This window comes from Puma concolor, chromosome A2, assembly GCF_028749965.1.
Source record: "Puma concolor isolate L17-30 chromosome A2, mPumCon1.1.hap2, whole genome shotgun sequence".
NCBI classification, from domain to species: Eukaryota; Metazoa; Chordata; class Mammalia; order Carnivora; family Felidae; genus Puma; species Puma concolor.
In genome coordinates, this window is record NC_141668.1 from 35,436,163 (window position 1) to 35,448,542 (window position 12,380).

The 12,380-nt window shown below is 35.3% G+C and overlaps 1 protein-coding gene across 4 annotated transcripts in view; it reads left to right on the forward strand.

The window, feature by feature from the left end:
- TFEC (transcription factor EC) overlaps positions 1-12,380 on the forward strand; it is a 189,543-nt gene that overhangs the window by 43,895 nt on the left and 133,268 nt on the right. For all 4 annotated transcript variants that reach the window (XM_086691945.1, XM_086691954.1, XM_086691959.1 and 1 more), the window contains exons 2-3: positions 5,319-5,367; positions 6,314-6,562. In XM_086691945.1, the coding sequence (XP_086548071.1) occupies positions 6,365-6,562 (198 nt within the window). In that variant the 5' untranslated portion in view covers positions 5,319-5,367; positions 6,314-6,364. The remainder of the gene's footprint in view (positions 1-5,318; positions 5,368-6,313; positions 6,563-12,380) is intronic.

Genomic DNA, 12,380 nt, shown 5'->3' on the forward strand with positions numbered 1-12,380 from the left:
GGAAGAGAAGAAAATTTACCATATTTTAAAAAATGTTCTCACCTATACAGGCTCTTGCATGATATTTAATAACGCAGTGATGTGGCTAGCCCTCAGGGGTTTGGAGTGCTTTTTATATTTAAATTAATCATAACCATTTGGAACACAGATATCTGGAAAACTGTGTTCTAAGCCCATCTTTGGCTCACTGTTTACTTCTGTAAAAAATATCTAAATATGGACTTATAATTACTTTTCAATATTTCCTCTTATTTGTCTCTGTTAAGAAGGTTGTGGTGGCAGTTTGTCAGTCAATGGGAGCTCAAAACTCCATGTCTCTTTGGTTTTTAATCTTGGGCCCCATCACATTCTTTAGATAAGAGTGTTACCTGCCCACCAGGGTGTTGAAAAGATTGCCTATGCTGATTCATATGATGTAACTATCACATAGCAAAAGCTCATTAAAGGTCAACCTGTATTAGGGTTAATATTATCCCTGCTCTGTATCTTCTGCAAAGAAAATATTGAAAGCAGCAAAAATCAAAAGGAAGATTATCCAATTATTTGGTTAATTCTGATACACACTAACAGCTGTGTAATAAGCGTGTGGTGATGTGTCTTTTGGGAGGTATGGATACTGGATGCATTCTACTCACTGGTTGGAGTCTTTCTTGGATTACCTGTGCAACTCAGACAGTTGTCTAAAAATGATCTACCATAGCCAGGGAGATTAGTAAGAGGTAGGCAGGTAGCATCTTTAGTTCCCAGGACAAATCAGACTTGGTAGATTTCTACCATAATTAATTTGTTTGCAAGCTCAAAAGAATGGGTGAAGTTTCTGCATATCATTGCTGGAGACAATGACAAAGCACAGACTCTAACAAAAGTGGCACATGGTCCAGATTAAATGAGAAGAGTCCATCTTTTCCCCTTTTCTTGTTTAGAAGATGGTGATTGTTATTGTATCTGTTTGTATAGGCCAAAAAGAAAAACACCTAAGCTTGTGGGATAAAATTCTTTTCTTTTAAGTAAACTCTTCCTCTTAGAATGTAACACTGGTTGATTTTTTCCCTATTAAAAACTGATGCTTTACTGTGGGAAAAGTCTTCCTGTGACTAGTGATAAATGATTGTGAAAATAAAGGCTTATTGCAGATTACACTAGACCAGCCAGAGAGCCTTGGAGTTAAAGAATTAGTAGGCCCTTTCAATGAGAATCAGCCTGAAATTATGTCCATTTATGCGACATGTGTTCTTATTTGCTCATTCATAGAAGAGTAGATTCTATTATTTTTAAAGTCGTAAGGGGCCTTACAAGCACGGCACACAGAAGGTGGTCAGTCAATATTTGCTGAATAAATGCATGAATGTATTTTAATGTCCCTCTCATTGTTGAAACCCTTTCCATTTTTTATATACTACAGAGAGTCATTTAGCCTGTGCTTGAACATTCCAACAGACTAAAAGCTTACAAAATTCAGAAACAGCCCTTTTCATTGGTGGATCACTCTAATTATTAGATCTTTTTCTTTCTTACTTTTTTTTTTTTTTTGAGCCAGATTCTATCACCATGTAATTTCCACCCTTAGGTTTTAGTTTGGTTTTATGGGAGAACATTAAAATAAATCTACTTCCTCTTTCACATGAAAGTTCATCACATATTTCAAGACAGCTATCATGTCCCCATAATTCTCTTTTTCTCCAAACTAAACTACCATTTTTCAGTTGATAGTGTTTCCAATTCCCTAACCATCCTTACTCTTCTTTTCTCTGTTTTTTTTTTTTGTCAATGTTTTTACATACTTATTTCTTATCATTTCTGCATAATGAGTACTTTTTTAAATCAACTGTGGTAGCTTTTATATTTGCATTATTTTATTTAATTCCCAAACCAATCACATAAAGTAGTTTTTTTTTTCAATGAAAGCACTGTGTCAAGGCCATCTAGCTAAGAGACACGATTTAGAGTCACGCTGTCTTTAAATAAATAACCACCAAATCATGTGCAAGTATCTTATCCTTAATTTGCCTTAATTTTCTCATCAGTGAAATGGGGAGTATAATCATCCCTGCCTCCTAGAGCTGTGAATTAATATTCATATTAATTATGAGTTAATATTCATAAATCACTTAAAAAAGCATCTGGCCAATAAAAAGCATTGTAAATGTTTATAAAACAAGCAAAGCTAGTTTATGCTTTCACACTGTTCACGGTAAACCATACTCTCTCCCTATAATGTGTGTTTTTTTTAAGTGTGTTTGGTATGCACTTCAGTCTTAACTGAGAGGGTCTCTGGTATTTCTTACTGCTGGCCACAGTACATTTTGGAGGTACTGTACATCTACATCTTGGATGCTGCTTTGGTGAAGCATCATTTGTTTCTAGGGGGCAGAAGAAATGTCTTTCACTGAGATCTACTTCCTGTGGCACAGATTTGCATGTCATGGAACCCTACATCTTTTTATTTTCCTGAAGTTTATGAGAATGTGCAGAAACCCCTCATCTCATTTAGAACTCCACCTTCCTCATTCCACCATGTAGGCCATTGTTAAACTTAAAGAGGAGAACTGCTGCTTTTAGAGAAACAGACACTTCTTACCTTCCCTCTCTGTAAATTATCACAAATTCATCCCAAGTTCTCACCTTTGTTGTTTGCTTTGTTTTGTTTCTGTTGTAAAGGTCACAAAAAATGCTGTTTGGATACATTGAGTCTTTAGTCAACTGAAATCTCCAAATCTATTCTGTATAAATTATGGTGAACCTGGATATTTCCCAATTTACATCTATTTAAATTTTGAAAGCCAAAAAATATTGTGTATTTTCCACTTAAGTGAGTTTGGTCCATTATTCTAGTCTATCACACATTAATAACAATAGCAATTTATTGAGTCTATTATGTCTCCAGTACTGTTAGAGGTTTAAAGTATTAAATTGTTATTAATAATTTTTACTAAGTCAGTCAGAGAAAGATATCATATGTTTTCACTCATATGTGGATCTTCAGAAACTTAACAGAAGACCATGGGGGAAAGGAAGGGGATAGAAAATAGTTACAAACAGAGAGGGAGGGAGGCAAACCGCAAGAGACTCTTAAATACAGAGAACAACCTGAGGGTGGATGGGGCGGGGGAGGAAGGAAAATGGCTGATGGGCATTGAGGAGGGCATTTGTTGGGATGAGCACTGGGTGTTGTATGTAAACCAATTTGACAATAAATTATATTAAAAATATTAATAATTATTACTATATCATGTTGTTATAAAATAATCAGGATAATAAGAGTTTTATTTTTAAATGCTGATTTTGCCATTCAATGAATGTTATTTCTGCCAACTTAGTTTTTTTCCCTATATTTGAGCAGCATCCATTCTATGTGTTTCTCTAAGTCAAATTAAATATGTTAAACAGCAATAAGGAATGAAGGTTCTGTGTCCACCACTACAAATGTTACTCAAGGTCGGTTTCCCAAGCTACTGTGGTTTTGTCTTCAAAGGGCCCTACAAAATAGATATCTGAGGACTGAGAGCTATTTTTAATATATCAATAAGTGAAAATTTGGGGAAAAATTAGGCTCATGTTGAATTATTAATCAGCTCTCTTTGGGATTGATAGTTTTAGCAACTTTGCCTCCCTAATAACTGAGCTCACATAGATTTATTTTATCAGTGAACACATTATAAAAGACTTTGTAAGACGCTTTGCTGAAATTAAACACTGATATTATATTATAATCCTCCTGACAATCACCTTAGGAAGATATGTCTCTAATTTTATTTTATAGAATGCTGTATTAGTTTCCTAGGGCTTTCATAACAAATTACCACACACACTGGGTGGCTTAAAACAACATAAATTTATTCTCTTACAGTTCTGGAGGCCAGAAGTCCAAAATGAAGGTGTGAACAGGAATGGCTCCTTCTTGGAGACTCAGCTGGAGATTTCCATGTTTCTTCTCTCCTGGCACAACTCCAGTCGTTGCCTCTGTCATCACATTGAAGTCTTCCCTCTGTGTCTGTCTTGTCTTTGTCTCTTCTCCTCTTTCCATATGACTCCAGACATATGGATCAAGGCCTCACCCTACTCCAAGATGACCTCATCTTAATGTGCAATTTAATTATATCTGCAAAGACCCTATTTCCAAATTAGGTCATATTTATAGTACCAGGGGTTAGGACTTCACATACTTTTTGGGGGGGAAGAGGAGAGGGGACACAATTCAACTCACAGCAAAAAGAGAAAAGGAGAAATTACTAAAGTGACCAGGGCACACATACAGAATATGAACCCAATGCTTTTGTCATCACACACTACTCTTTTGTTTCCAGCTCCCAGTCTCTTAGTGAATATTGCACTTTATTTTTTGTGTCTTCAAAGACTAGCTGCTTAATAATTTGCTGTAGAATTTCATGGGGACTAAAAATAAAGCTCGCTAATTCTTGGTGTCCAAATCTATTATTTCCCATTTTTATTAAGTTGTTCTCAACATTAACTTCGGTTCCTCAAATACTTTTCTTGTTTCCAAGCTCATATAATTGCTCTGGACAATTTATTTAGATTGGTTTGCTGATTTCTTATTACCCGCTCTCCTATATTGGGCTTCAATTTCATTTTGATGATTGTTCTATATACTCTAGTTTAAAGCATAATTAGTTCTGCTTTCCTGTGTGCATATGCATTGTTCCTGGGCTGTAGTTTGTCATAGAAATCACTGGTCTTTTCTTATATCCACCTTCCCTTTACAGTTCTTCTGTTGCCTTCCAGTAAGGGTTGGCAGTTCCCTTTCCAGTTCTTACTGTTCCAGTAAGGGTTGGCAGTTCCAAGCAGAGCACAAATTACCAAGTACACAGCCAAATTTAATCAGTTAACCAACCAGCCAATTAATAATTATTGGATTCCTATTATGTGCAAGAGCTGTGTGAGACTGGATGTTATAACAACGTAAGAAAGAACACAAAAGAATTCTTGCCTTTGAGGAGCTTGTAATCTAGTATGGGGAGTACAACAGAGTAAACAGGCAATTGCAATAGTATATGGTAACTGCTATGAAAATAATTGGGCAAAGATGTTGCCTGTGTGCAAGAGGAATACCTTACCCAGATTTGAAATAATTGCTAGCACCACACTTTTGTAATTAGTTATATTTTCTCATATATTGTTCTCTTATTATTCTAACTTACTATCTACTTTTACATATCTCCACTGTGCCTAGGATGAGAACTCACATTTTGCAGCCAATGTATTTTTTTTCCTTATGATAATGTGCAACATTATCATAATCCAATAAGAACAGTATTATTAGAGTTAACAACATTAACCTCTTTTTTTTTTTTTTTTTGCAGATTCATATCAATGATATAGTTCTCTAGAAAAAAAATCAGAAAAGAAAAGGTTGGTATGATATCTTACAAATGCTTAAACCAGAGTTTATCTCATAAAGATTATTTAAAGATATGTTAGAGCATTAATTCTAAATTCCCTGGGGTGCATTTGTTTAATCCAGACACTTCACATTATTACAATGTCATATATGGTGCAAGATTTTATAGAGACTAGAAAAAAAAAGATGTTTTTCCAGATACATTGAACAGTAATATGGATGGCCATTAGCTACACATTCAGTTCCTCTAGCAGCTTCCTCGTTTTACTTTCATGGCTTTTTAAGAGGTTACTTCTAGGACAGCACTGCTCTTCAGTCTGCAATAGTTCAAGTCAGAAGCTGAGTGAGGGAAATGCGGTATCCATTGTGGTCTGTTTTTCTATGTGACAGTTGTTCCTATTTTGTGTTTGTTTCTCCTTTAATAAGGATACAACTTTCATCTAGGGAGATGTATGGATCACTTGTTAGTGCACTTAAATGCACTAAGGCACTCCATCAGCTGGAAATTGTGACTTGTAGTTGAATTATTTTTGCACAGCGAATGGTTTTCCTTTTGACATATTTTAATATACTTGCACACTGAGAGCAAGAGTGGGTGAACAGAAAACAGACTGTTTTATTAACCCAGCAGTCACCTTTGAGGTTTGTACATGTCCACTTTTTCTCTTGCCTTTGTACATAATCCCAAGAGGCTGGTACCTGGCTTTGCTCAGAATAACAAAGTCAGGCACAAATCTCCAAACACAATTGTTAGCTGAATGCCAACTGTTTCTTCTCATCTTTTTTTTTTTTTTTTAACTTGAGCATTAAGAATTGTATCTTTATGGGTGAACCTTAACCATTAAAAAATGAGTTTGTTTTTCTATTTCAGATGCTCTCCCTATCGTTTACTAGATTTATTTCACAATATGTAATCTTAGGTGATAAAAGAAAATATTTTTTGCATGTTTTTTGCAGAGATCCTTTTTTTCCCACATCCATTAATAGTGAGAAGAAAAGAAGACAAATATGTTACAAGCTCTAACGGGACTCCAATTTCAACAGAAAGAACAATTAGGAGAAAAGGAGAGGAGACTTCAACTCAGCCAGGAATCCAGGGCCCAGCGTACACAGTTCCACATGCAATTTTCATGCAAACCAATGTTTCAGAGACTTTTCTCAGTAAGACCAGAAATTTCTTCAAGTCAATTACCATCTTTTTCTAAGGTATGCATCTGTATATATATATATATATATATATATATATATATATATATATATAAATTATAGCTATAATTTCTAAGTAAATACAGTAGGTAATCACATCTAAAATCCATACATTTTAATTTTACTCAAAAGTAATAAAAATCCATACCCTTCTCCCATCTCCCAGTAAGTGGCTCATTTAAAAGTATGTAAATATTAGAGTGACAAAGCATTCAAGTGCATAATTTTCTCTTTCATATCATCATCATTATCAATATCATCATCGTGATAATAAGACCAGTTGATATCTTTGAGCCTTTTATATGTTACAAAGAAGTTTCATATCATCTCATTTGATATGAAACCAAACCAATCAATGAGGTGTGCCTTATGAATAGAAACATTACTAAGAATGATAAGCCTTTGTGAGGCACCTGGGTGGCTTAGTCGGTTAAGTGTCTGACTCTGGGTTTCGGCTCAGGTCACGATCTCACACTTCATGAGTTCAAGCCCTGCATCTGGCTCTGCACTGACAGTGCAGAGCCTGCTTGAGATTCTCTCTCTCCCTCTCTCTCTGCCCACCCCCGCTTGCTTGCTCTCTCTCAAAAATAAATAAATAAACTTAAAAAAAAAGAATGATAAACTCTCTAAAAGCATTCCAAGACTTCTAAAATACAACTGAGTGGTATGGTAGAGAGAAAGCATGACATCTTTGAGTTAGAATTCTGAGTCTGCATTGTTAATTCTCTGATATTGGGCTTCTAAAGCATTGCTTTGTTGAATTGTTCAATATGAGAGATAATAATTTTGCCAAAAGTGGTTATGGAGTTTGACTGAAGATTACTTTAGTAATGAAGATTACTAAATTTTAGTGTGTAAAGGTAGTAAATGTATTATAGATGGGATTTTTTGCAGGGGAGTAGGTTAAAGAACATAACTTTGAAGGTCAACACCATGAGTGTATGACCCTAGGCTAGGAACCCATTCAAGGGAAAACACCTAGTAGATGGCAGAGGCAAGATTGGAATCCATTTGTTTTTCTGCGTGCCAGTACATATCTAGAATTCAGTTTCATTTAAATACCATATTTTGAGCCACTACCTTTGACCGAGTTCTTGATCTATAATTATAAGATACAAATAAGAGATCTTACTATAAAAATTTTATAATGTAGAGGGTAAATAAATAAACACATTTGAAAAAATACTGTACATACATGTGGTGCATTGTACTTGTACATGGGTTCAGTGGTTTCATGGAAGGCTTTATTATTGTGAGGCATTTAAGTTAGACCTAGAAGAATTGCTGCATCCATTTTTGGGGAATACCTATATTGACTATATTTGCTTTAGCTTTCATATTAAGCCTATTCTTTAGAAAATACGACTATCCCATGAACCTCTTGTAAACTTTCAACCATGAATTCTTATTTATTGTAAATTAAGCTTTCAAAAGTCATTGCTTTTTGGGGTCATGGATATCTTTTGTTTATAATTATTTCTGACTTTATTACATTTTTTATAGTCCTTCTAACTTTATTTAGTAAAATGTGTTTAGGCAGGAATGCCTTTTTAAATTTTTTGCTTAAGTTTTAATTTTTTTTAATTGAAGTATAGTTGACACACAATATTACATTAGTTTCAGGTGTGCAGTATAGTGATTTAACAAGACTATATGCCATGCTATGCTCACTACAAATATATCTGCCATCTGTCACAATACAATGCTATTATACTACCAGTGGCTATATTCCCTATACTGTGGCTTAGCCTACTGAGCCACCCAGGTGCTTCCCTCTGCTGTACCTTTTATCCCTGTGACTTACTCATTCCATATGTGGAAGCCTGTATATTCTATACCACCTTTACCCATTTTGCCCATTCCCCCACACCTCTCATCTCTCTTCCTAAGCAGGCATACTTTTCGTGGAAAAATCACTTAACAGTGAGTGCTACAATCTTTGTCTTCTTGGAATCATCATCATTATCCTCCTTACATCCTCATTATCAGAACAATAAAATGTTAGTACTTTTTAAGCAAGTGCTATGGGGACAGCCATCATGCTAAGCACTTCAAGTACATTATTCCTAGTTTCTTAATAATCCAGTAGAGTAGTTGTAAGCCCCATTGTGCAGAAAATGAACTGAAGCTCAGAGATTTTTAAGAAGTTAGTTCAGAAGATCACAATCAGCAAGAATGTTTTTGTTCTATGACCATGGCAATGTTGACACTTATTATTTGTCCACCTAGTTGGGGTTTATCAGTTTCTCACTAGCTTTATTAGTGAGAATTCAGATGATTTCCAGTACAAATAGCCCATTTGGAAGCAGATTAAGCCTCCAAAAGAATTTGTTGGTTTCTAATACTAGGAAGGACAGCTGATATCAGGGATGACTGGAACCAGGACTTCAAATATGTTAAGAATGTGTTTATCTCTCCTCTGTGCTTTTCTCTGCATATTGTCTTTGTTCTCAGACCAGCTCCTTCTTGCAGCAGACTAGGTAGGCTTCATTCCCTCCAGGCTCACACTCTCACAACTTGCTACCCAGGAAAAGGGGGGCTTATGTTAATTAGCTCCAGTGTGAAAATTTCAGATAAAGACTTACTGGGATCGTAGCTCCATCCCTTGGTCTGGTCATTTAGGGGGGAAGTGAGTGCTATGCTCAGTTTCTATTAGGCAGGTGTTCACTTCTGTGGCTGTGGGGAAAGATAGAAGGGATAGTGCTTTAGTTCAATATCAGCACTCTGGGGGTACTCTACAGATATGACCTCCAGAAAACTATTTGGAGGTAGTCCCAATTTTTGCCTCTTAACACAGGCCATCATGGTATCTGCTCTCAGTGTCTTAATTAATTTTCTACCAGTAACACCCCAAACTGATATGACATAATAAATCATACCTGCAGGATGGAAAGTTTTTGTCTAATTTTGCCCATTAAGCTAAAGTATGTCAAGTTTGTTATGAACATTTGAAGTTGGTTTTAATATTTTTCTAGATCTTAATAATTTGTTATTTATCTAAGGTAGAAAATTTTGTCTCTGACTGGGAACTGGATCAGCCTCTAAAATTAAAAGAAATGAAAATCAGTACATAATGGATAGTTTCCAGACTCTGCAGAAGTGATATGTGGACAGACATGCCTTATCCAATGGGACCATTTGGTCAACTCTGTCTTTGGTTAGCATATGCCAGCATCTCAGAACCTGATCAGTACTATGTGATATGGTAAAAATTAAATTTCTGGGTTGAAAAAGCTGAGGATCAGAATATGGTTTGACTTTATGAAGGATGCCACCTCTAAAACTCTGTTTGAAATCATCAGCCCCCTCATTCTTTTGACTCAGGCAGGGTGCTACTGTAAAAGATTATAAACTTTAGAGACACATAGTGTGCTAAATACATTTTAGATACTATGTTATGAGACTTCTTAACACATTGTAAGATACGTTTCAATAAATATTTATTAATTTATTTTTAAGAACGAAATTTGGCCGTTTTAGAGTATGTAAAATAGGAATCTTCTTTAAAATGGAAAAATATTTCTTTCTAAGCACTATCATGTGCCAGCCCTGTGTGGAATGTTAATGGACAGACTCTATGTGGAAGCTCTATCCTCTTGAAGTATCTAATTTCATTCTGTTGATAAAATGTAGAAGGGATAAAAATTATGAGAAAAATGTAGTCCGTTTCTTTTCTCTAACAGTTTCAAATTTTTCTTGAATTCCCCACTGCCCTCCCAATACTCATACCTTGCTGGGAGACAGGTAGATAAGAGATGGGTCAGAGGAGATGGCAATTAGGGAGTGGAAAATGGGAGAACAATTTAACCTTTTAGTTAAATGTATTTCAAACCTTTTAGTTTAAAATGATTGCTTTCAGGTTAAATCTGTCTGTTTTTGGCAAATACTGTCTTTCATGGGTATGAAGCTTATGTCTCTATATGTCCTCCGACCATGCTTCCTGTTGGCTTCCACTGCTAGGTCTGTGGCTAATGGGATTCATGACCTGTCCCCTTGGCAGAGGCAGGGTCAATGGTTAACGCCAGTCGACCTTAGCCTCAGTCACAGAGCCCAAGCTGGACCACCTCATATCACTTCTTAACCACTGGGGACTTGCAGGAATATTTGTTAAGTCACCATTTCTGATATGCTGAGGTCACTCAACACTCAGAGTTCTAAATGGAAAACAGACCAAAAGCTCCTCTCGTTCATGTTTCTTCTTCTTCTCCCTTTTGGGCCTTCTGTTCTTTGCAGACCCTCCAGTACATACACACTAACGACTTTGACCCAGAACAGGGAATTAGGACCTTCATGTCTAGACAGACTTGTTTCCCTTTGTCTTCTTTCTACATTTTTCTCTTTTTTTCTTTTCTTTTTTTTTTTTTTTTTGAGGAAACATTACTTCTCCCTGCTATGAACTTCAAAAGTTCCTTTTTCAAGTTGACATTTACCTTTACTTTTCTCTGGGACCATGAGCAGAAGGGCAAGGAGTTGGAATGCAGAAAAGGAAAATATACAAGAGGTATATATCAAAGATATTAATCCTGAGATGGGGGTAAAATTTACAGAACAAGAGAAGGTAATAAAAAAAAAGAAAACAATCACAGAATCAATTGCTAAATATTCCATGCTTAGATAAAATTTTCTAGTTGTACTTCGGGTGTTCTAAATTTGTCAGATAACCTGTAGAATTTGGGTCTCTCCTCTAGATAAATCTCATTTGCATTTATGCTGAAAAACCTTTTGAAGTTATCTATTTCAAAGACCTCTTAACAACACTAGCTTCAAAAAAAAAGCAAAGACTTACAAGGGAAATAATGTCAAGTGTCCTTTGTATTACAACTTATATACTTTAAAAGTCTCTCTGTCTCTAGTGTTGATAAAAGGGAAATTACAGAAGCTATAGAGCTAATACACATAAAGTGACAACTATGCATTGTCTAGAAAAGTTTTTTTTAAATCAGCATAAAGACATTTTCCTCCTAAAGTTCCATTTTGTTATAAATATGAGGAAAGCATGGTTCAGACCTGAGCAAATGTAGCTACTACTATCTGATAATGAGTGATGGATGAATGAAATAGTAGCAGGGGCTTAACTTTCATCCAAGTTATGATCATCTTCATGATCAAGAAGCCTAAAGAAGACACCTAATCCCCATTGTGTTTTCTGAATAATACATTATTCATTATTATACATCTGAGACTCATAGCATCTAATACCCTGTGAAATAGCTTTATAGCCCAAGAGTTTACTAATGGAGGAAAATGGCTCACTGAAACCAAGGGGTGCAAGAGTGGGAATCATCTGTTTCCTTACAGTCTTCAAGTATAAGACAGTCTTTCACTGTGACTCTTATTAATCAATACCCACTTTTCAGGATCTGTCTTGATTTTAGGTAATGAAGCAGAGAGAATTATACACCCTTTGGGGTTACATATTGTGGCCTCCAAAGATGTTATAATATTAATGTTCTTCTTCACTGATTGGCTTATAATTTTAGCATAATTTCTTTTTACCTATCTTGAAAATTGGTCACCTTTAACTTTATAATCTTCCTCCATAAATGTGAAGACTGTTGTCCGTTTTCAATTTTTCCTTGTCTCTTTTTTTGAGGCTTTTAATAAATTATTATGACTAATAGCCACCTTTTCAAAGTTCTCATGGTTACTTGAAAATACATCATGGGAATTGACCAAAAAAAATCATTAAAGGTCAAAAATAACATACACCCAGCAGATAACTTTGTTTTGCTAATTTTTAGTGGCAATGCTACTGTCTTCATTTTCAATTATTTTTTAAAATATGTAGGTGCAGATATATACATGCTAATTATTTCTA